Genomic DNA, 18163 nt, shown 5'->3' on the forward strand with positions numbered 1-18163 from the left:
CTGTTGCCGTTTATCGAAGCAGTCACCCGCTTTGGTAACTGGCGACAACTCTCACCACATACAGAGCGTTGGAAAATAGTAGGCAACCGACTACTCCGCGCTGCAAACAAGATCCACCCGCCATTCTGGGACGGGCCCTCTGTTTATGGAATTTTGTGTCTAAAATAATCGTCTTGTAAGAACCGTTACAATATATATAGACAGTAATCATGTGGATTTTTTCGCTAGCCGAAATTTGCATTTAATAAACAACGTGAAACCGAGTGTATCTGGAGTTATTCAGTTCGTGATCTGTTTTGGTTAAACTTGTCCATGGTGTATGTATCTGTGCAGATATCAATCCGCCAGTTTTTCCAAGCTGCTTCAGGGTGGCACGGCAGATCCCATCTCTGATGAAGTGTTCGCCATTAACAGAGACCCACCTGTACTCAGATTCGCTTAGCACCTGATTGCAGTCGTGTGTCGTTCGAGTCACCGTAAGTAGCTTATGCCAGTTGTACCCACTGGTTTCCGACGCTTTACTTATGATTATTGTGTAGTTTTCAAAAATTTCCATCTGCCAATGGCCACTGTATAATCACAGCGTCTGCGCTCCCAGTCCATCCACCTTTCCTGAGCACGTCGAATTAAACTGCCCACTAGCGCTGACTACCGATTACTTGCTCTTCGCGGGCAGAACGTATCGCACACATGGGGAAGCGCTGCCGCCAACCGCATAGTGAACGCATTCGTCAGATGATTTGTGTGTGTGAAACAAAGGATATGCGCTAGTGGCAATTGACAACAAAGACAGCCGAGACTAAACACCTCTACTTCTGTTACGATTACTACTTCCGTGGTGGCTTTTTATTCAAGGATAACAGCTCAGGCATATGGCCGTCATGGTGATCAACGGTTTGTCACTCGCTTCAAATGCGCGAATTCGCAATGAACAGCCGTGGGACTCTGGCGGCAGTCGTCAAGGATAAGTTGGCCTTATTAGCCTGCTGTTAAATGTTGAATAAAGAGACACGAATATTGGTGGGATGGAGATTCGAATCAAAAATCGTAAGAAATATTAACAAAGATGCGTGTAGAACAAGTAGACTAGAACAGATGAGCCGGAATCAGGGAGGTACGGATACATGGGTGGAGTTATAACGATTTTAGCCCGCCAAGATCCTTTGATACGTGTCCGATTAAACACACATAGAACATGACATGGAACATAGGCCTCGATCCTAATCCGGTCTCAGTCTTGCCTTCTTTTTCTCTAATAAGATAAATGGACGACCTGGTCCGCTGTTGGAAGCGACCTGCCAGTCGTGACCTTGTGGTGAGCGATGGTCACTCGACAAAGCGTTGTTAAGTACTAGGCCGCCAATATCAACGTGCGATATTTTTTATAATTATCAGTCCCGCAATCGCAAATATCACGGCCTAATCGCGTGTTGAAGTTCGACACCAAGAGTGACTGTGGATCTGTGCGCTTTGTAGTGTGAGGATACTGCGGATTTAGAAGTCGGCGAACTGCAAAAAGACAAATCTAGATTAGTTGCTGTGTTTGGTAGTCCGACGGCTGCTTAGTGTGGCTTGCTGATGATTAACGGGACGCTACTTGTCGGTCAGCTTAGCCAAACCCGCTGGGTTTACCTTTGTAGCTCGCGGTAAATGCAGCAAATCGGGTGCTTGGGAACGGCCTCTAACACGAGGCAGTATCAATAATGGAGCACGATATTCAAGTATGTTTATTAAGTGTATTTACACGTTTGCCATTATTATCGAAATATCATCTCTAACAAAATTAGACACGGCAAAGTAAATCGATAAAAATAACTATTGTAATATTAAATTACGATCGTAATGTACTCAACGATATTCTCCTAAAAACTTGTGGAAACAAACAAACGTTCTGTTTAAGGTACGAATTAAATGCATTTAATAAAGGGTTCTTTAATGTACTCTCGGAATCACATTTTAAGCGTTTGTCGTATGTATCACAGGCAGATTTCCCGTGCTGTTATATATATACTAGGTTATCAAAATATTAAGTTCCTCTATTTAGATGGCTTTAAAGGTACATATCGCAAGTAATATGATGACTAAATGCTGTCCAGGCTTATAAAAAAATCAAGTTCTCTGATCAAAATCTGTTCATAGTTAAGATGCGTTATCATAAAAAAAACGATCCAAAAATGATTCTATCACTTTTTAATCTAGAAATTTGAATATGAAAGAAGCTCCTCGTAGTGGTCAATCAATTGCAGGGCATTGCAGGAGATTAATGAAGTTATTAAGAATGTTGAGCAATCTGACACGAGGGTAACCGTCATATCACCAAAGAAGTAAACATTTACCACTAAAAGTTATACACGATTTGAAAAAAGCCGGCTACAGAAAATGGCTCGCTGTTTGGGTGGCACATGATCGGATGCAAAGAATTTGAATATACTTTCATCTACAAAATGGAACGGAAACGCAGCGAAATTAAGTCATTTCTAAGGAGGTTAATCAATAGTAAAAAACAGCGGTAATCCTGACTATTAACAGCACAAACTTTTCATTAATCTGGGCAGGTTTTGTGTCTTTATCGGAAAAAATGTGAAATATAGCGATTTTTTGCAAAAATTCTATATTTTGGCGCATACTACTGCTATCAAATCTCCGCTTCTAAGGAACATCCTCGCCGGCCCGATTCATATTACCTGAGATATGCTACACCGGTCAATGTTTTTCCACTACTCATATATATATATAAAATTATACGAGATTGTCTACGACAAAGTTACAAATGAGGTATCGGTTGTTTCAAAGCGGCATCTCATTGTCACCAAATCGGACGACCAATATCCGTTGACGGTGCTTCTTTTCAAACTAAAGGACGCTTTGTTGCTACTCTGATTACTATACTCGCTAGTTTTTCCATCATCGATAGTTACTAAATACACGCATATTTATTTCTTACTATTATGGATTCAGCCCCAAGCGTGACGGACGGACGGGCTGTAACGTGATGGAGCTGGACTCTGATGACCTCGAATCAATCGAGTCTCAAATAGCCGAAATTGATGGTCATATGGAAAGACTTCGTGAGCGGCGAGAAGAACTAGCTAAACGTCGAGAACGACTTCGCGGAGAATTGGCAGCTCGCGAGAATGATCTGCCTGTCGATCAGTTCCTTGGTGGCAATTTTCCGTGGACAACTAAAATCCGCTCACTGCTTCATAAAAAGTTCGGCTATCAGAACTTTCGTGGTCTCCAAGAAGCAGCCCTTAATGCATTACTCTCGGGTAAGTGACCGTACTCCAGTAGTGTCGTGCATATGCTACGAATTTGAGCTGAGGCGTTATTTTATGATATTAATCTACCCTAGATGAGCACTTCAAAAGGAAATATCAATATAATGTACTCATTTGTTTCGCACTATTTTGGCGACTCTTATGTTTTCAGGGAACGACTGTACAGTAGTGATGCCAGCAGGGTCTGGCAAATCCTTGATCTATCAACTTGCTGCTATGCATTTGCGAGGTCTCGTCTTCGTTGTGACACCGCTTACCTCGCTGATGGAGGATCAACTCATGTCAATTTCCGCCAGGGATCCGACTTTTCCCGCATTTGGCGTGCACATCAACCTTTCGAAAGAAGACCTAAACCATGTCATTGTGCGTATGTCCTTCCAACAGGCGCAGGCACCTAAAGATAAGATGTTACTTTTTGTTACACCGGACAAGATCAACAAGAGCAAACAGTTCATGGCTAAAGTGAGCAAAGCTTACGACAAGAAGATGCTAGCACTAATTGTCATCGACGAGGCACAGTGTTGCGCATCGCAGGGACACGATTTCCGAAGTGATTACCAAGCATTATCAACAATGCGGGCTAGCTACCCTGGGGTTCCAATGCTATTATTGACTTCGACAGCGAGTAAGCCGATTCTATTCGATATGGCCTGTGCACTGAACCTAGAAAAACGTGTACTGCTACGACAAGATCTCGATATGTCAAACATCGCTTACGAGGTGAACTTCATCGAATCAGGCCGACAAAACGTAATTGGCGAAATAGCCAGAATGATTCAGGACAAGTACCCAAACGAAGCTGGCATGGTGTGCTGTTTCTCAGTAAAAGATGCTGAGGACGTGGCAACGGTGCTGGTCAAGGATTATAGTATTAAAGCGAAACCGTATCACCACCAACTCAAGATGGAGTACCGAAGTAAAGTGCACAAACAATGGGCCAGCGGAAAGATACAAATCATTGTTGCGACTACAGCTTTTGGCATGGGCATCCATAAAAGTGATTGTCGCTTTGTAGTACACTATTCGATATCAAAGAGTTTACAGAACTACTATATAGAGAGTGGCCGCGCTGGACGTGATGGACGACCTGCTCAAGCCTACTGTATGTTCAAATTTCAAGATGTGTTCCGTCTCTCTTCTCTTGTATTTTCTGATAAAAGTGGCCTGCGTTATCTCTATCGAATGATCAGATTCTGCCTAGACAAAGACACGTGTCGACGGCAGCTTCTTCGGGAAACCCTGACCGAGGGGTTCGCCGACGAACCGATTCGGTGCAGGAATGAGGAAGCCATGTGTGACAATTGCCGGAACCCAGTTAAGGTTCAGATCCTCGACGTAACCGAACATATCAAGTTGTTTTCGACGATTTTTGAAGAGCAGTCCGCGCAGGGCCAGCGTGTCACTGGCTGGAAGTTGATGGACCTCTTCAGGAAACGTCTGAACAAGGAGAACGCTCCGTACATCGTTAGGGAGCATGTCGGTCATCTAATTGCATGGGCCCTTTGCGAAGGTTACTTGGAAGAAAAGTTCCACTTTACGCCATATTCGACCATATCACATTTGGCTGAAGGCCCTCGGCTAAAGCGACTTTTGGATGGTAGGGAAACTGCTGAATTCAAAGTATACACCAACGTAAAGCGTCAAGCAGAAGCTGTCATCATCGACGGTGAAGAAGGGCCGACCAGCAAAGTAGCTAAACTCAATCTGCCGCAGGGCAATAACGATGAGATCCAGTTCTGCTCTGATCAGGATCCGCAGGAGATTCAGCAACGGTCAACAATTCCAATCAAGAACCAGCAGCAGCAAAGCCAGTCCAGTACTCATCAAGAGCCGGCTGGCCAACCTGTACAGATTGATAGACAACACCAACAGCAGCTTCTGCTTCAGCAACAGCTGCAGCAACTGCAACAGTCGATGCAAGTGGTTCGCCATGTCGTTCAGCCGCAGCCCATGACTCAAGGAATTCAACGAGTTCTGCAACAACCACAAATTCAACAGGTCGTCGTCCATGTCGTTCAACAACCCGTACCTGAGCAGCAGGCACCACCAATGGACCAACTCGCAGCTGCTGTACAACAGGCACTTCAATAATTTAGTATGTTGGCCGCAAAAAGACCAACTGAGATTGGTCGGTAATTGTCTGTAATCCGGGTTACATCGGTTAGATGATCGTGGCAGGCCATAAAACGGAAATGATATATTTCATATAGGGTAGAATTTGTATTCTGGGAGATTTGTGAAGTAAGAATGTGCTTGTTCTGTCGAATTGTCGTTGTGTAATAAAACGTTATAAAGAATCGAATTGTAGGAATAACTACCCGTAGGGAATAAACAAAGAGGATACAGAGATAATTTAAAACTGCATGTAGGCGGTCACCGAGATCGTTTCAGACAAGTTGCTTCACAAACGATTTACTATATCCGATATACCGTTGTATTAAAAATATAATGAACTATACTCTAGTTGTAGATACTCATGTACATATTACTTGTAACTATATGCAAAACGAAATACAAGACTATTACTTTGTTTTGTACAATCCAATAAATAAATAGCAGTTAAAGGCTTCCTATAGTCACGTGCTCAAAAAAAATTAAGAGTGGAGTTTTTTGATTCAACTTGGTAGTAGAACAATGTGTAGCTCACTTTTCAACGATATGTTTAGTGCCTGGTTGTAAAGGGTATTTCAGCATGAGTAGCCTTCCTCTCAACCTGTGCTCAAAAATTCCTAGTTTGAACTCAATCTGATTCATAGACAGAAACATCTAGTACCACAGAAACGCATAAAGCTTCAGCATTCGGCCAATCACAGTACTAGTGATGACTACATACACATGAGTACGTATAGGATTTTAACAGGTTTTTTTATTACGCTTGCCTATATATTTATAAATTGATCCTGATTCTATTTAATATAATAATACAAACAATCCATAAAACTACGTTTGCCAAATAAACCCGCTCTAAACGCGTGGCATATGGTTAGTGAATTCCGGATCCACGAACACGGTATATTTATATATATGTGGGCCATTAATTAGTAAATTATGGTAAGAATCTCAGCTTTCGAAAACATAGTTCCTTAAGTAATTTAAGAACTGAATTATGTGTGCTGAGAAATAGTATTAATAAACAAGTAGAATATGCGTTCGATGCATTAACAGCCAAAAATTAAGAAAAATACACGTTCGAAGGCGTCGCGTACAACCAATAATATCCATGGACTGTTGTGAGTGCAGACGCACTGAGTAATAGCAGATAGTAAAGTGTGATGTGTTCTTAAACGTGATGACGGCGAAGAGGACGAGAAACCCCTAGTCCTTTCGGTACGATTGTCACGATGAAAGCACGTATAATGTGCCTTACAGTGATTTAGTTGTAATGTACTTACTATTACACTTTGGAACATATGAGGGTGAGGTGGTATAAATTAAAAACCGGGCGTGAAAGAAGCTAGCCGACTGAAACAATGCCCCGCAACGATACCATGCGTGAATCTCAAAACGCTATTTCCAATGCGTTGAGAGATATTGATTCGTCGCATAAATACGCTCGTTTACTACGCGTATACGTTCGTCATTTGCGCGGTATTGGTGCCTTCTACGGATGCACCTGTTCATCTCATATCGTATGTGGCATATTGAAGCATTTATGAACAACCACAGACTTTGTGATGAAAGCCATTCGGTTTCGATGTTGCAAGCTTAGGAAGTCCAAAAGAGTTCCCATACATAATGGCCTATAAGGTAGTACTCTAGCCATACTAACTGGTTGGTATTATTGTCTCATAGACCATTAACGTTTGGATTATTTGTTGCCACTGTAAGTAAAATGCTACCACTAGCACTATATAGGGCAGTTGTTTTGACCCAACTTATTGCTTAACCTATACTCACCAAAATATATCAATTTGAAATATTTTTCTACATAAGGACTTTATCTGGTACCCTAAAGCCTGTATGTTTCCCCTTCAAGTTAATTTCTACCTATAAAAAATGCTTAAAATGAAAACAAATCTAGCCGTCTGGCAAGATTTATTTATTTTTAACATGCTCAAACATACCATTTTTCCATTCGTATCGGCATTATATTTTCCTTTTCTTAGCTTTTTTTCTTTTTTTTTTTTTCAGGGTAACGCGCGTGATGGTTGCCTTGATTTTTGAAAACCCCACTGTACGTTAGATGCTCGTACATGTACACCCACACATACACTTAGAATCCGAAATTCTCATATACCTGGCAATCGTCTCTGCGCTTTCTATCATCTGGCGATAAATTTGCTAAATAAATTTTATGACTTGTTTTTTGTCATTATTCTCAGAAGACCCTTACGGTCAGTATGTACACAAGTAGATCTCCGCTCTGACATGGCAGCGATTTCACCTTCTAGATATGCTCTAGATCAGTGCCCGGTAGGCTGTCGACAGAAGTTACACCGCGACTATCAGATACATTTATACGATTATTAGAATGCAATTAATTTAATTGACAGCAAGAATTATCATTGTTTTAAGGAGTATAATCAAGGACAACGACGTTGTAGAGAGGAGCTACCAAATACCATCCCGCACTGCTGTTTTATCACAATGCTTTCAGGATCCATCTCAAAAAAAAGGAGAGAAAGGAGACTGAAGGAAGCGGCTAAAAGCAGCGGATCTCCATACAGCCAAACCATCTTCAAAAAAAATTTTTAGCAGAGATAATACGGACTAATTTAGCTTGTCACTTCATTAAATTAGTTCAAGGCGGTGTAGAAAACGTGGTGAACATATTGTTTCCGCTTACCTGTTCTTTTTTAACAGTTCTCTCAAATCAACGATTTGTTTTCTTTTTACAAATACAGCGACGCAGCAAAGACGATATCACGTTTGATGAGTTTTATCGCTGTAAAACATGAACGCGGCCGCGAGATGAACCGATGCATTGTTATTTATAGATAATTCAGATTAGTAATTTAAACACCTTTCCGATGGAAAACAAAAATATGAGAAGGATTGTTTTCCTTTAAAACTGAGCAGTTTTTTTTTTATACTGTAAGATTGAATCATGATGGATGTGAACCGCTGAAATGTTGTTTTTGAGACCAAATTTTTTGGTACTATAGAGGCTCAGTGAGAGAAAATAACAGAATAAATACACTTACCCTCACTGAACTTTGTTTCAAGTTCTGTGTTTCCTATGCTCTTGGCCGCCTGCACCATCTGACGGAGCAGTTCCTCGAGTCGTCGCACGCATCGAATAATCGAGCCTTCAAAAGCGTCTGTCATTTTGCAGATTTGCCCAAATGACGCACCTTTACTCCATCCGAACACAACATCCATCAAATGCGGCTTAAACTGATCGATATAATCATCTTCGTCAAGCTCCAGTTTTGAGTCACGTGACACCTAGAAGAACGTGCCCGATAGAAAAACTAGTACACTTTGGGTAGTTTAAGTTAGCTACAGCTCCATCGTCTTGGAGAACTTTCGCGTACGATGTTTAATTTTTTGAACGTAAATAAAATTATGTCGCCAAAAAATAGTCCGCTTTTGTTGTTTTTGTTAACAGCCCAAGTGTACCTGAGCGATTCGTCTGGCCATATCCTGCATTAGCCTGAGCGGCTGCATAAGTTCCTCTGTGAGCTTCGGCATTTCATTACTCTTCTCTTGAAACACAAGGCACGACAATACGGCATTGCACTGAGCGGGATTTAGATTATTGAAGATGTTGTTGAAGATCATCTCCGTCAATAAAAGTTCATCAGCACTAGAAGTAATAGAATTTACGAAATAAAAAACGGCAAGTACGAAAACCAACAATGAATAACACTGTTCTCAATATTTTTATAGCAACAATGCTTGCTCATGAAACCACCATGAATGCTGCATGCCCAAATCGATGGAATAGGTTAGCGACTTTAGCTAATAATAACCTTTGGCTAATAAAGCTAAATTCAATGGTTCTCCGTTCGTTTATTAAGTTATAGAAAATTCTAGTTCAAAGGAAAGAACACGATGCTTTATCAATAAGCGCATAAAAACGGGAATATAAGATAGCGGTAAGCCAATTTTTCAAGCTCATGTTAAAATAACAGGTCGTTACAAGTCCACAGAGAATTATTATTATACTATGGTGGCAGACGCACGTGCTAATCTCGCATGCGATGCGACCCTTAACATCGATAATGTCAGCGTTGTTGCAATAACCAAGTCGTCGGAGCACTCTTTTGCGGCATTTTAGCTCATCCATCTGTAGAAGACTTTTGCCTTTTCGAATATCAGCTTTACACTGTTTGACCTGTTCAGCCACCTGTTGCTTGGCCGAATATGCCTTATATAGGGCATCCAAACCCGGTTCGGTGTGCAGCGGCAAGCTTCGCAATCGTTCTTTCAATGCGGCAATTTGCTGAAATTAATGAAGTCAAGACACGATACCGTAAAGATTCGTTATTAGGGCTGCTGGTAATAAATTGAGACATTTGGCAATACCAAAGTAATAGTTATAATTACCTTTACAAGCTCCTTGACAGGTGCCTCTCGAATATCCATATCTTCAATTGGATCCAGCAGCGGCACTTCCTTGTCAAAGCGTTTCTCAACTTCATTGATCGATTTCAGGACGCTCATGCGACTGTCAAGCGGTCGCAAGTCACTGGGATAGAGAAGACGAACTGAAGATATCCGTTCGATGAGATCCAATCGGATCGGCACAACCTGCATCTCGCCTTTGACACCCTTTGGAGGCGGTTTGATCGATTCGACCTCTGTTGATCCTGGACATACGTAAATCAACGCTTCTACTATAACCTGTACATCCTCTTCTTCCAACAAGTTTGAATGCTTCTGCTAAAAAAACAATAATCCTCATTTAAATAGACTGACAACACAGCAAAACCTCATCTAAAACTCTTTCTGCTCTGTATAAATACTAGTTATCGCTCAAGATTTTGAATGCGCATCGCTATGGTCGCGGATATTGCCAGTGGCTAAATTGAAGTACAGAATTTACAGGTTCTGTCGTTATAGGGTATCCTATGCAATGTCTGACATCAACCTATATTCAGCAAAAACCTTACCTTAGTTTGGACCTTCTTATTTTTGTAGTTAATGATAATTCCCCATCCAAAGTCGTCGTTTTTATTCTTCACTCGAATCATGCGGCCTGCTTGAAGAAAAGGCACAATGTGCTGTGGTTTCGTTATATATCCGCGAAGCTCAGCTTGACTTTTGGTCAGCTGCTGTTGGACTTTGAAGTACGTGGCAACGTCATCTTCGCGGTTTATTACCATTGCGTCAAGCTGCTCCTGTAGGGCGTCTAGTCCTGTATAAACACAAATACGTAACAGTATAGTATAGTATGCAATAGTAGGCAACGTAGCTCCGAACACCATCAGGCAATTTGTAAGTTCATAATTGATGACCACTGTGAAAAACGGCAACGAACACAAAAAAGTATCTTTACTCACTCTGGTACAATTGTGGAATCGAGGCGTAGTTCTGAAATTGGAAAAAACTTCTTTCCAGCATGTATTCCGGGTTAATTCCTTCAACACGAAGAAGATTGAGAACCATGTTGTAGGTAAGGTGAAAAGCGGAGTTTATCGCGTCCGGAGCTCCTTTCACGATATCCTTGGCAGCTTGGGCACTCATTTTTTCATCGATCATGAGAATAACAATACCTTCAGATGCGAATTTTAATCAAATTATAAGTTTAAGGGAAACAAATGATTTTTAAAAAGCTCTAATATATTCCTTGTTATTTGATGTGTTACGAAATATGAATTACATACGCATTTGTTAAAGCGCTTTCCGATCACTCGGGTCACTAATAAAAGCTTGTACAGTATTTGATAGAGTTAAAACTAACAATTTGAGCCAAATCGATTCGAACTGACCTCTGTCATCAAGACCTCGCCGCCCAGCTCTTCCACTCATCTGAATATATTCACCGGACGTAACCCAACGGAAATTCTGTCCATCAAACTTTCGTGGATTGGTGAACAACACCGTTCGGGCCGGCATATTAAGCCCCATTGCAAACGTCTCCGTAGCAAACAATGCCTTAATCAGGCCCTCACTAAAAAGAATTTCAATGGTCTCCTTTAAAATCGGCAGAAGACCGCCGTGATGGATGGCGATACCTCGCATTAAGAGCGGTAGAACTTGTTGCACTTGTGGAAGCTCACGATCTTCGTCCGAAAGCGCCTAAACGTAAAAGAAAACGACTTTTTTTTTAAACTGTGTCCACGCCACGCAAGGCTTGCATTGTTTTTCTTTATTTATTTTTAACGAATGATATTAATTCTACTTGTTCCTAAGTTAGAACCATTAGAGGCGTACTCTTACCTCCATGGCATTGTTGAATACTTCGTTAACAAGTTTTTTTTCATCGGCTGTATTCAAGTCGAGCTTGCTCATCTGTGTCGCGTAAGATTCGCACTCTCTCTTCGAGAAGCTAAATACTATCACTGGGCTGTAGTCACGTTCCATAATCATCTTGACGATTTTGTAGCAGTTTGTCTCTGAGCGGAAACCGCCTTGTCGGCCACGAAGTCCACTATCACCTTTGGCGTTACCAGCGGCATTCTGCAGAGTTGTCATAGCGAGGTTGAAGTTATCTTCCTTGAAGATACCTTTCTCATCGACCACCAAATGAAGTCCATCGCCTCCAGCAGGGAAAATATAATGTTGAAGTGGCACTGGCCTATATTCCGTATAGACGACATGACAAGGCTGCTTATGTAGATAACAGATCCACTCAGCAAATTGGCGCGCATTGGGGATAGTTGCTGATAAGAACACATAATGGACGTTGTCAGGAAGAAGAATAATTGTTTCTTCCCATACAACACCACGTTCTACCGCAATAAGTGCCAAGACACATCAGAAAAATAAAAGACACGTGTCTTAGTATTGCATTCACTTTCATTGAATGATCAGTAGTTACATCGTTTATAATTTTCATAGAATGTGACTTAGGCAGAAGCAAGTTAACTAAACGATACCGAAAAAAAAAATTAAGGAAACGTGGACAGCGGTAAAGTGCTTTGAAATTTCAATTCGGATTTTTGATAAAGGCTATTCGTAACTCAATAATGAGTAACTCATAAACGGTAAGGTTTTGATCCTACCTGCTAATTTTGAGCGGATTCATAATTAAATTAAAAGGTAGCCATTCAAAAGTGAAATCTGCTTGGTTGTCGGTAACTAGTTCAAACGATTTCAACAATGCGCTTTAATTTACTCACTAACCCTTGTCTCTCATGTAGTGGATCTCGTCGAAAATGACCCAGCCGACCTCCCGCATGATCTCGCTGCCTCGATACAACATCGAACGCAAGATTTCGGTTGTCATAATAAGGCAAGACGCTGTTGGGTTGATGGTGACGTCGCCTGTCATGAGACCAACGTCCTTGAACTCCTCGTAGAATTCTCGGTACTTCTGATTGGATAAAGCCTTGATCGGCGTCGTGTAAATGACACGTTGTTTGTTTTTCAAAGCTAAGGCAATTGAGTACTCGGCCACCACCTGCCATAAAAAGTTCAACGCAAATCTTATAACCTGTGCAGTCCTTTCGAATCTTTTAGTTTGACAGGTAACTCTAGGTTTGCTGGACTGTTTCTCTTTTCAAATAATATCCTCTTTAAACTGTAGTACTTACCGCGAGCTAACTCTATTGAATTAAAACTGTAAGCTTAGCGTTAAAGCTGGGTACACGTACCGTTTTTCCAGCAGATGTGTGTGCGCTAACGAGGACGCTTTGTTCATTTTCAATACATAGGATGGCTTCCCGTTGGAAAGGGTCAAGAACAAACGGATACTCGCGTGCAGGAGGGCCCGGTTTCACTTCAAGTGGTACGAATTCTGACCCAGATGGAACAGCCACTTCGTGCGAGCAAGAGTCCACCGTATCAACACGATGAATGGTACTCCGAGACGCGTACTCATCCGGACTGAAGATACCACAAGAAGAATTTGGCATACAATGCTATTCCACCATAGTGCACATAACATTTTATAGACAGGCGACAAAAAGTCCCCGTGATAGCTTAGTGCGTTATGTACTTGACTGCTAATCTTAGGGCCACGTTGTGGTCTAGGTTCAAACCCGGGCATAAACGCAGTATATTTTGTACTTAGAGCCAGGCGTCTGACGGAATGCCTAACGGTAGTGCCGAAATTAAAATGCTAAAAATTTAGTTTTAGACAGGTCACAAAAACCTAGTCAGAATTACAGGTTTAGATACTTTCATATTTTGCGAACTCGACGCAGGTCAATTATTAAACTCAGTTTAATATCGAGAATATACCAATAAACACAAGACTGTACGCACGAATTGTTGTATTATAGCTGATAAGTACCTTTATCCATATATTTTGTATGTATTAAATATGAAATGCTAATAATGTCATGTGACGTTCTTATGTTACCGTTTGAAAATACACAACAACAACTCTGAAACATAAACGTTAACTCGGAAAAATGTTTCAAACCAATCTTCCTTCTCAATAATAGAACAAAGGCTTGATATAAGTTTGGCAAGCGAGATTTTCGAACAAAAAAAAAGTTAAACACTTCTAACTAACTTACACAAAAGAAACATCACGGGTAGTACAAGCTAATTATTAGAAAATAGAATATAACACATACTTGTAATCCTCTAAGATTCTTGGTTTCTTTTTTACTGGTCCCTCTGTCTCAGGCAGCTTATTCTTGTCACCTTCTAGGATAGCGCTAACGAGATCCGTCCTAAAAAACACATAAGAATAATTAATTTTTCAATTAAGGGAATCTCGAAAATATTACGCTCATTTAACAACATCATAGTTTACTAATAATATAAAATATACTGCAGAGACGCCGAAGTTGCATTCAACTTCAATTAAAATAATACTTATGGAAACAAAAGTTACTAATGCTATTTAGAATTTCCTAAACACAGTAAGAGCGCCATGGGCCGAAGCTCACTCAATCAGTGACAGATAAACACGACACCGTAGAACATAAAATAGCAATGCGTCGATTACCCATCGAACAATTCAACCTTTTACGGAGGTTCGGACTGCGCATTTTGTTGATTTTTAATTTTTTTTAATCAGTATATCGTACGAAACCATTTAGCTTACTGAAATCTAATTTAAAATAATAATAAGTCTTCACAATTCAGTGGACAGAGAGTAACAAGTTTTGGCATTTAATGTGCAGTGTATTAAATGTGAAATGTTTGAAAACCAGACTCGGAACTCACGGGTCATCCTTGGGCAATTTAGCCACTTCCTTGCCATCATCCTTTTTGGACTCCTGAGTAGCTTCGGAAGCGCCGGCATTCTCAAAAACACTAAAAAGATCCTCCATCTTCAAATTGCACGCACCCAACAATTCGACTATTTGGCCATCGATTAGCATACAGCCGCTAAACGACACCCGTGGGCCAAAACATTCGGAAGATAGAGTTTAACAGCCTTTTGCAATGCACATTTAACTTCAGCTCTTCCTAATCTTATATTAAACATGCATATTTAACTGAATAACTCTTATGAACCATTATAATAATGTATTTAATAAAAAAATTATATCGTAAAGGAAAAAATTAATTTAGAATCATAGAGCATTTGAATTTTGGCGCACCGGAAGCCGTTGTGTTTACACTGGGCTCGGGTGTCGACAATAGCTTCCTTTTTCTTTCGGGACGTGTGGTGAGTACGGTGGCTTTGTGAAAAAATCTGTGGAAATCAACCCATATGAGAAAACATTTAATAAATCTGAGTTCTCTTTCAGCATCTTTAAGACACCATGCCGCCGAAGTTCGACCCGAACGAGATTAAAATCGGTAAGTTGAATTTTTCGCCGATTTTATGTTGATGTCTGTGACGATATACGAACCGGGCTTATTCTGCAGAGGCTCGATACATGACCGTGTTCGAAGCTTGTAGACGACTGTGTGCTGTATGTGAATTTACGTAAGTCGCGAACTTTATGTAGAGCAATTACATTAAGTTACCAAAACAGTCTACTTATCGGACACATCTAATCTAAAAATGTCATTCGAAACATTCAGAATCGAATTACCATGGATACAGTGGTCTGATATCATTTTTCTAAATGAGGAGATTTATCTAAAATTTTGCCAAAGACTTTGTGTTGTGTTTATGCGGTGCGACATATGTGACGTTTGGTGCCCGTCCTACAAATAATATGAATTACGTGATGAGGTATTTGCCAAACGTCGATTATGTGTTTGTTCTCGTCACGTTAAGTGTGCCTTAGGGCCGTTGGTGGTGAAGTGGGAGCCACGTCTGCGCTGGCGCCTAAGATCGGTCCTCTTGGTTTGTCGCCAAAAAAGGTCGGTGAAGATATCGCGAAAGGAACTGGCGACTGGAAGGGTCTTAAAATCACCGTTAAGCTTGTGATCCAGAACCGACAAGCAAAAATCGAGGTTGTACCGTCGGCTGCTTCCCTCGTTATCAAGGCTCTAAAAGAGCCCCCTAGGGACAGAAAAAAGGTGCGTTCAACGTTTTTTTTCAATTGCAATTTATGTTATAGATTTTGGTACAAGAATGCAATATATATTATCTACAGTCTATTAAGGGTCAACGCGTCCTCTGAAAGATGGGGTTCGTCAAAATGGCAATTTGCTCCTTGAACATAGCTTGAGTCAGAGTCTAAAATAATATATAATTTAAGACAAAAATAATATTAATTTAAATTAATAAAATAAGGCACCATTTTCACGTCTCCGTATAGTAGCTACCGCTAAGACAGGTCAGATTTTGGACGACTTTATATTTACTAATATAACGATTTGATAACATACGGTGTTTTATGGCCTAAAAAAGTACCATAGATATAATTTTTTTGTTTCCTTGGTACACCAGAGATTATAGCCAAAAATTTCTGCGTTCAAAGAAAACCTGATGAAGTAGATAAGTAAGTGTTACGAATCGCCTAAAAGGGTCGCAGATCACAAATGCAACAAATAAAAGCTTATCTGAATGAAGCTTAATGACGAACTGCAACTTCAAACCAAAATAAGTATTGTATGTAGGTTTACGATCTGTTTCACAGAGTACATGTATTTTTAAGCTCTTGCCGCGATCTTATTCCATGTTTAATATAATAATTGTTTAGTTATCAATGTGCTTAACATGGTTTTAATGTCCCGCTTATCACTATATGCATGGGTACAGGTCAAGAATATCAAGCACTCCGGTAATCTCACCCTGGACACAATTATCGATATCGGTCGCCAGATGCGGCCGCGCTCAATGGCTCGTGAACTGCGCGGAACAGTCAAGGAGGTTCTAGGAACGGCTCAGTCCGTTGGATGCACAGTTGAGGGTTGTAATCCCCACGACATCATTGATAAGATTAACGATGGCGAAATAACTATCCCTGAAAACTAAGAAATAAATGGGCCTATCACCGAATCCCTTCGTGCGGCCAATTCTGGACACGCAGGGACACGGTGACATACAGCTGGTGTGTAAAACGGAGTCTTGTCATTTATCCTATGACGAAAAATCTTGGCCTGAGTTATGGACATATTGCAAATGATAATGGGATAGACATATTCTTAGAGACATTCCGGAAAGTAATCGAGTAAATGGAGAAGAATATAAAGTTGTTGGTGTATAATTTTCGTTATCAAACTAACCAGGGTGTACTTGTATCCGCTTGTTATATGTATAAGTAGTCTTATTGTGAAATGGCCATAATTGGAAAATTGAAGGGATTTTAATGCAAATGGGTAAATACAACAATTTCAATAGGCCATAACAATTGAAGTTGAAGTCCGACAAAAGTTTCTTCTAGCAAAGTTAGAATATACACCCATCATAAGCTAAAAAGGAATTATTCGGCAGCAATCCATATAAAGGTTAATTTCCCTCCATTCTTTGGTACTTTTTATATATATAAACAGCTCGGTGATCTCTAGGATCTCAATAAGAATATCGAGATGATCTTATGCTGCTGTGGCTCTTATCTAATTTTTCTTTTACATAGCGTCCCCCACCTTTGAGTTCTGAAGATATTTGGCTATTATGAATTCTCTCTATCATTCTAATCCCACGGTTTTCAAGATAAACTTTTATAACCTTCAATGTACTATTCGTTCTATATTTTCGCCGCTTGTCACTTTCTTGGCAATTATTTTCGCAATTTTTGCATCTATACCTCCTCTTCGCCGTTCTTCACCTGCTCGTCATAGCCGCAATATTTACATTTAATTATTATTTCTACCGCCGTTTTACTACGAGGATATCACAGTCTTTTATTGCAGTCTATAAATATTAGTCAATGCCAAGGAATGAGTGTTTTAATAGCGACGCTCTGTAGGGTCAGAATACAAGAATGCGAAGTAAATATACCACTTCGATTTGAAGGGTGATAGCTATAGATAAAGCAGGTTTACAATAGATTTCTTAAGAAGGTGCATTAGAGCAAGGAAAGAATCATATTCTAACCCGAATAAAATATATCTCAAGAGAGGAATAATCTGATGGTCTTGAGCCTAAAACCCTGAGGCAAGTTATAAATACTAGAATGCCGAAAAAAGAAATTCTATATGAGTAAGATACACTTTGAACATAAAAGCTTCTTTAAAATCTCAAGCCAGATTTTATTGAAGCTTGGTAGGTTCGAATAGTAGTATGACTGTTTTCCGTTTATAAGTATGAAATGCAAGCAAAATAAGGAATTATTTTGAATATATTATAATCCTTAATAGAACAAACCTATTTGTAGGTTTAGATCTAAGGTGTGAACAATTATTCTTCCTTAGATATAGCCGGACTTTTGTTAGATATGAAGAGATTTTCTCTTCTAGATATCAAGCGACCCTATTGTTTCAGAGAATGGGTAATTACATAGATTATATAGATTTATGATAGAAAAGTTTCT

The 18163-nt window shown here is 40.1% G+C and overlaps 3 protein-coding genes across 7 annotated transcripts; 2 read left to right on the top strand and 1 right to left on the bottom strand.

Moving 5' to 3' along the window:
- The first annotated feature begins 375 nt into the window (after positions 1-375).
- Positions 376-5876, top strand: LOC111262383 (ATP-dependent DNA helicase Q1). 2 transcript variants are annotated; one of them, XM_022836602.2, is made up of 3 exons: positions 376-476; positions 2959-3269; positions 3430-5876. In XM_022836602.2, the coding sequence occupies exons 2-3, from the start codon at positions 2993-2995 to the stop codon at positions 5367-5369; spliced, it is 2217 nt and encodes a 738-aa protein (XP_022692337.1). In that variant the 5' UTR covers positions 376-476; positions 2959-2992; the 3' UTR covers positions 5370-5876. The 2 variants fall into 2 exon arrangements, with proteins under 2 accessions (XP_022692337.1, XP_022692336.1); XM_022836601.2 differs by lacking the exon at positions 376-476 and adding an exon at positions 659-1721.
- A 1422-nt stretch (positions 5877-7298) lies between these two features.
- Positions 7299-14654, bottom strand: Mtr4 (exosome RNA helicase Mtr4). Of its 4 annotated transcripts, XM_086969087.1 has the most exons (14): positions 14511-14654; positions 13913-14011; positions 12983-13214; positions 12513-12789; positions 11607-12118; positions 11156-11465; positions 10727-10939; positions 10337-10581; positions 9771-10106; positions 9407-9666; positions 8841-9027; positions 8423-8666; positions 8065-8163; positions 7299-7720 (listed from the first exon to the last, which is right to left on the bottom strand). In XM_086969087.1, exons 1-13 carry the CDS (start codon positions 14615-14617, stop codon positions 8111-8113), a joined length of 3075 nt encoding a protein of 1024 aa, XP_086825213.1. In that variant the 5' UTR covers positions 14618-14654; the 3' UTR covers positions 7299-7720; positions 8065-8110. The 4 variants fall into 4 exon arrangements, with proteins under 4 accessions (XP_086825213.1, XP_086825214.1, XP_022692367.1 ...); XM_086969088.1 differs by having other exon boundaries at positions 7299-8163; positions 11607-12049; XM_022836632.2 differs by having other exon boundaries at positions 7299-8163; positions 9771-10103.
- Positions 14655-14933: 279 nt separating this feature from the next.
- RpL12 (ribosomal protein L12) lies at positions 14934-16751 on the top strand. The gene is made up of 4 exons (XM_022836603.2): positions 14934-14958; positions 15041-15092; positions 15520-15764; positions 16450-16751. Exons 2-4 carry the CDS (start codon positions 15056-15058, stop codon positions 16663-16665), a joined length of 498 nt encoding a protein of 165 aa, XP_022692338.1. The 5' UTR covers positions 14934-14958; positions 15041-15055; the 3' UTR covers positions 16666-16751.
- The last annotated feature ends 1412 nt before the right edge of the window (positions 16752-18163 follow it).

The sequence above is a fragment of the Varroa jacobsoni genome, unplaced genomic scaffold (genome assembly GCF_002532875.2).
Source record: "Varroa jacobsoni isolate VJ856 unplaced genomic scaffold, vjacob_1.0 scaffold_657, whole genome shotgun sequence".
Lineage (NCBI taxonomy): Eukaryota > Metazoa > Arthropoda > Arachnida > Mesostigmata > Varroidae > Varroa > Varroa jacobsoni.

Bases quoted from the DNA above. Each gene is read 5' to 3' on its own strand.
- LOC111262383 (XM_022836602.2), top strand. From the start codon at position 2,993: ATGGAGCTGGACTCTGATGACCTCGAATCAATCGAGTCTCAAATAGCC. The intron at 3,270-3,429 runs GTAAGTGACCGT...TTATGTTTTCAG, and splicing joins CCTTAATGCATTACTCTCGG to GGAACGACTGTACAGTAGTG.
- Mtr4 (XM_086969087.1), bottom strand. From the start codon at position 14,617: ATGGAGGATCTTTTTAGTGTTTTTGAGAATGCCGGCGCTTCCGAAGCT. The intron at 12,790-12,982 runs GTACGTGTACCC...TTTTTATGGCAG, and splicing joins ACACATCTGCTGGAAAAACG to GTGGTGGCCGAGTACTCAAT. The intron at 10,940-11,155 runs GTCAGTTCGAAT...TCGCATCTGAAG, and splicing joins GCGAGGTCTTGATGACAGAG to GTATTGTTATTCTCATGATC.
- RpL12 (XM_022836603.2), top strand. From the start codon at position 15,056: ATGCCGCCGAAGTTCGACCCGAACGAGATTAAAATCG. The intron at 15,093-15,519 runs GTAAGTTGAATT...CGTCACGTTAAG, and splicing joins CCCGAACGAGATTAAAATCG to TGTGCCTTAGGGCCGTTGGT. The intron at 15,765-16,449 runs GTGCGTTCAACG...GCATGGGTACAG, and splicing joins CCCCTAGGGACAGAAAAAAG to GTCAAGAATATCAAGCACTC.